The sequence below is a fragment of the Hippocampus bargibanti genome, linkage group LG07 (assembly GCF_051943395.1).
Source record: "Hippocampus bargibanti isolate YZ-2025 linkage group LG07, ASM5194339v1, whole genome shotgun sequence".
Lineage (NCBI taxonomy): Eukaryota > Metazoa > Chordata > Actinopteri > Syngnathiformes > Syngnathidae > Hippocampus > Hippocampus bargibanti.
Window position 1 is genome coordinate 13,334,200 of NC_142740.1, and position 6,000 is coordinate 13,340,199.

The following is a 6,000-nucleotide window of genomic DNA, read 5'->3' on the forward strand; positions in this document are numbered from 1 at the left end:
CTTATTCTTATTCTTATTCTTATTCTTATTCTTATTCTTATTCTTATTCTTGATAGTAGTAGTAGCAGTAGTAGTAGTAGTAGTAGTAGTAGTAGTAGAAATAGTAGTAAAAATAATAATAATAATAATAATAATAATAATAATAATAATAATAATACATTTTATTTCAAGCTCAAGGACACTACAGTCACAGACAAGCATAGATACAATAATAAATAAAATACAATTATAAATAGAAAGTAGAAAGTAGTAGTAGTAGTAGTAGTAGTAGTAGTAGTAGTAGTAGTAGTAGTAGTAGTAGTAGTAGTAGTCATAGTATTGGTATTGGTATTAGTAGTGGTTGTGGTAGTAGTAATAGTAGTTGTAGTGGTAGTTAGTAGTTAGTAGTGGTAGGCCGTCGGGGCCTGCTAGGCCTTCTCTTCTGGCGTAAAAATGTCTGAATCACTGACTGATTAATTATATTTTGTCCGTAAGTCTTATTAAATACTGTAATTCCAAATTGTCTTTCAACTTCCTTTCATTGCTTTTCCCCTGTCGTGCTGCTTCCAGATGTGTGTTTTCGTATTTAAGCATTTAACCCAGGGGTCGGGAACCTATGGCTCGCGAGCCATATATGGCTCTTTTGATGATTGCATATGGCTCGCCGATAAAACTAGATACATATTGTCGTTTTTTTCGCCGTTCATTTCTCGTTGGGGCTGCAGTTGGCGGAAAGCGCAATTTTGATTGGATGACACTGACCTAGAATGGCCGAAAGCGCCATTTTGATTGGATGATAGTGGCTGTCATGTTGAAACAGGTAAACGCCCAACTAATGCACTTCACGCCCAACTAGTGCATTTCAGCGTGAATGCACCGGAGCATTAGAGGAGAGAAAATGTTCTGATTCTAATTTGCAATGAAACAATACCATCGATGAAACAGTTGAATGTCAGTGACATTTTAACAAGCCCCATGTTAACGTTAGCATCAATATACTTCTGCGAGTAGATTTCAAATAGCAAGTGTGGAAGCTTATGAGCCGTGTGCAGGCGAGCTAGCAGTAACTTCGCCTCTGGACCGGCAAATTGAGTTTCATTCCAATCGTTTGCCTGGATTTTGACCAATCACGAGGAACGGAAAACCATTCATGTTAACGGTGAGTACTATCACAAAGTTATTTTAAATAATACATTCAGATATTTTGTTGAAAAGTGGCCGCGCACGCGAGCGTTTGTATGTTGGCGCGCGCGAGCGTTTGTATATGCGCACGCGCGAGCGTTCGTATGTGCGCGCGCGCGTGCGTGTGGCTCTCACTGAAAAACATTTCTAAATATTTTACTTTTATGGCTCTCTTAGTCAAAAAGGTTCCCGACCCCTGATTTAACCAATCACATTTCACCCTTCATTTGTTACCAGGGTCAGAAAATTACCTCGACGCCTTCACAATCAGTTCTGCGGGCCCTGAAGCATTAAATCCGGTGTCAATGACTCTGTTGCTTTAGCCAATCAGATTTTGAGTTGGTGACACACACAGAGTGCCTGCGTGCAAGCCTGGGTAACGTCAGAGTCACGAGTCAATCATAGTATCACCAGCCACTAGTGACAAGAGCATACTGGCCAGAGCTAGCACACTGTATCTGTAGCAAGCTGCATAAGCAAATACATAGTTGTATGGATTTAATTGCATTTTTGTCAACCCAGAATAGCTGAAGGAGGAGAAGAATTGGATTTGGTTGAAGATTTACTGTTAAAGCCATTTTCAAGATACATTTCAAGAAAAAAAATGGACATCATCAAGAAAGGTCGGATATGCTTCCCAATTCTGTTGTTCAATCCTCTCTGCGGTGTGAAAGAGCAACCTCTGACCTCATATCATGAATCCACACGTTCATGATAAAAACTATCACAGTTTAATGACAGTATTTCTTCAAAAGTTATTTCCTGGCTAACGGGACCCTCTCGTAAATCACACCACGCATTTTATTTACAGTCGCAGCTTGGATTGATTCAGACGTAGCACTACTGAAGGCCCAAGGGTGGTATTCATGGCTCGCACCTAGTAGTAGTATAAGTAGTAGTAGTAGTCGTACTAGTAGTAGTAGTAGTAGTAGTAGTAGTAGTAGTAGTCGTAGATTGAAAACATGATCTGTTAGAGAAATAACCAGAACTGATTTGCAATCATCTGAAAATATTAATTCAAAATCGGTTGTGTGTATCTTTGATTACAAAACGTAAATATGTGTTGACAAGTGATGGTTGACGTTCCTTCAGATATGTTTCACTATTTGCTAATGGTCTGTCACCGCTTCCTGCGTTGGTGTGTTTCCATGTTATTTGCAGATGTTTGATCATTATTTTGGAAAACTGTTAAAAGATGTGACAATATGACATGTTAAAACTGAAGCCACTGGCCGGTTATCTCATTCCTGAAGCACTTCCTGTACATGGTCAATATGACATGGCTTAGCTGCAGATTACAAGCAGCTTCAGGGGCATCACATAAAATACACAGTGAAAAAAAATAAACTTTGTACGAGGAAAGGGAAGAGAATGTTTAACACTTTCTGCATGGGTCATGTTTTGTTCTGTTCTGTCAGTAATTTTGGTGCATTATGTAAAGGAAGTGAATTTAATCAGTGGGCAGCCTGTTAGTCAAAGATTTTGCGCATTTGCGCAATTATTTTAAGATGCAAAATGGTAATCCATGGTATGGTATATATTATATGATATGCAAATTGTGATGGAATGGGCACATCCAAAATCAAGCAAGGGCATGCAGCTGCCTCCATGTAAATTCACAGTCATTTACTGTACATTTAAAAAAATAGATATCTTATATATTTTTTATGTTCTAGTGCCATAGTGCAAAAGCATTTGCAAATAAAAAGATTGACGACCACTCTGAATTTGGTCTAGTAAGTATGAAGATATATAGTAGTAGTAGTAGTAGTAGTAGTAGTAGTAGTTAGTAGTTGTTGTAGTAGTAGTAGTCCGTGGTGGGCCGGCGCGGCATTTGCAAATAAAAAGATTGAGGACCACTCTGAATTTGGTCTAGTAAGTATGAAGATATATATTTTCCGCAAAGGATGTTTAGATCGCCGATTGTATGTTTATTAACAGTCTGACATATTATCTGCGCAAGTGGTTTGAACGTTTCTGTGAGGACCTCACATGAAAGGACACATTACATTTTGCCAAAAATTGTAAAAGAAAACGCGAAAATACAAATACAGCAACTATGCTTTTTTGTTTGTTTTTACTCTTTGATTGAACTAATTTTTGCACCCCTTGGGTTGAAAAAATGTATTGTCACATCAAATTAAATCACCTGTCTCACTTATGATTGTGTTTGTAACTTAGGCTTCTTTTTTAAGATGTACTGATTGGGTTTTCTCTGGGTACTCCGGTCTTCTCCTACATACAAAAACATGCATGGCAGGTTGTTTGAAGATTCCAAATTGTCCCTATATGTGACCGTCAGTGTGAATTGTTTGTTTCTGCGTGCCCTGCAATTAGCTTCCAACCAGTTCAGGGTGTCCCTACGCCTCATGTTCGAAAACAGCTGGGATAGGCTCCAGCGCCCTCCGCAACCCACGTGAGCATTAAGCGGTTCAGATAGTGGATGGATTTTGGTTTAATGTAGGTTGTGTTTTAATTACATCATTATTTCTCTGACATTTTCTACTCGTTCCCTGCACACCGTGGCTTCAGAGTTAAGGAAATTCATGACTATCGGTATCTACTACTCCTTCAATAAAGTGCTGCTTTGATCATGATACAGAGTCAAATGTATATATTGGCGCCATCATATCACACCACAAACAGGTACCAAACTGTACGTGGAAATCGCATGAATGCCGTTGTTTCCTCCAAGAGACTCGTAGTTTTTATCTTTACACATCCGACATACATGCCCACCTCTTCGGGTGAGCTGGGAAGGAATCTGGGCTTCTCCATGTCAAGTAGCTTCTTGATGCCCAGCATCACTCTTTCTCTGCGCGTCTGTCGGAACTGCTTCTCATTGTCACAAAGGGCCAGGCTGAACCGTAGATCCAAATTGGTGCTGGAGGGTGCAAAGAGATGTTGATTTTACTCAAACTAAAGAGGATGTTGTGGTGAGATGAAGCTCTTTATTCATTCACCTATCCAACTGGTGAAATGACCATCAAATTAAATCTATGAAGTGAAATACGATTGCTAATGGGTCACAGAAATGATGCTTTTGTGATTGATTTATTCTGTGTAAAATATTTATTCTGAGTAAAATATCTGCACATTCTTGACATTGAGTTCAAATCTACAACAGATAACAGCTAACTACAATGAATATAACTGAGGTTTATGCTAAATGACGTACCATATCTCCAGGAACATCTCTAAGTAGACCTTGGTTGCCTATCAAAACAATGACAAGGGTCATCCAAGAAATGTTATTTTCATTGTGAGTTTTGCTTAAATGAGGAATGAAAAATGCTTGCACAGAAGCTGAATGTGTCAGTGTGATGCATTGTGGCTCACTTTCCCAATGAGAAAAGTCTCCTTCTGCCTTTGGCCCACTTTGAGGTTGGCGATTTCAAAAGAAGCAGTCCCGAGAGTTTCATCCATGACATAGTTGGCATCCATTAATGTCACCTGCGTAAAACCAACAACTGATCGATAAGTTATATTAAGGTGGGTTAAGGCCCTGATAGTTTACACCCTGAGGTTTATCATTTGTATGTTTACAACAAAAGTATATACTTCATACAGTAATCCCTCGTTTATCGCAGATAATGCGGACCGGGACCACCCGCGATAGACAAAGAAATCCGATGTAGCGAACCCTACATGTATTGATAAATGTACATGTGAGAACAAAAAAATATTTATAAGGACACATTTAGTAGAACACATGACATGACAATCATAAAGAAGCACAGTAAATGTTCGTAGTACAGTACCAAACTATAATGCAATAAAGTAAATAGTCCACTGTCAACATACAGTATCTACAGTACTGTATAATATTTACAGGTACACTACCAGTGTTTGAAATAACGTCTGCCCGGAGGTCCGGGGCGTACAACTTTCAAAACGTCTCGGCCCGGGTGGCCGACAACTTCTTCAAGAAAAAAAAAAGATGTTTTTTAAATCAAATGTTTGTTTTATTCAATAAAGCAAAAGCTACAAGCAAACCGCTACAAGCAAACCGCTACAAGCCACGTGGCGCTTAGAAAGAGGAGTCCACGTGGCTTATAGCAGACAACGTAACGCAAACATTGCATTGTGCACCATGACGACAACTGAAGCAAAATCTTCAGCCAGGGATATTTACCATAAATTAAGCAAGGGAGCATTTGTGGTAGGTACTTCCTTAATTAAAAAAAATCCTTTATACTTCGCAACAATGTTTTTTTTTTTTTTGCGATTAGTCGTCTTCTTGTGTTTCAAGTTGTGAAAAATGGGACAGGCAACTTTATGGCCGGGCAGGCAACTTTTCAAAGTTGTCTGACCTGGTGTCCGCTAACATTTTGTCATGAGTTTCAGACACTGACACTACCCATCTTTCTTGATGTAACGCACCATAGATTCATTGGCGTTGTAATGGCGTGCAACAGCAGCATAACTTTCGCCTTCCCTCCCTGTCAAGTAATTCTACTTTTTCACTCACTGTTATCACTTTCCTCTTCTTTTTGGGTTCGCTGGATGATTTTTAAGGCACATGGCAATTAGGAGCCATTGTCAGGGGGGGAGTATTAAGTACGAATGAAAATACGAGATACGTACAGTACGTAACCTGAACTAATGCGATGCGAGAACGGGAGGAGGGATAAGCATTCAGGTAGGTTGAATGCTGTCCAGTGGTGTCATCTCTCGGCCAATCAGCTTCGGCCCGAGTCAGCACGATGACAAATGAAAAAAGAAAAACCCGAGTTGAAAGGGTGGCATCACATGAATGGAAACAAAGTGAAAACGATTAACATACAGCAAGCAAAGTGATGAAAATTTTCATTGTCAACTGATTGTCAGGTGTAGCGA

At 39.4% G+C, this 6,000-nt stretch overlaps 1 protein-coding gene across 2 annotated transcripts in view; it reads right to left on the reverse strand.

Moving 5' to 3' along the window:
* The window catches only part of pla2g4ab (phospholipase A2, group IVAb (cytosolic, calcium-dependent)), a 34,645-nt gene that overhangs the window by 23,075 nt on the left and 5,570 nt on the right, over positions 1-6,000 (reverse strand). For both annotated transcript variants that reach the window (XM_089001330.1, XM_089001331.1), the window contains 3 exons: positions 4,501-4,614; positions 4,340-4,377; positions 3,901-4,045 (listed from right to left, as the gene is read on the reverse strand). In XM_089001330.1, coding sequence (XP_088857456.1) covers positions 3,901-4,045; positions 4,340-4,377; positions 4,501-4,614 — 297 coding nt within the window. The remainder of the gene's footprint in view (positions 1-3,900; positions 4,046-4,339; positions 4,378-4,500; positions 4,615-6,000) is intronic.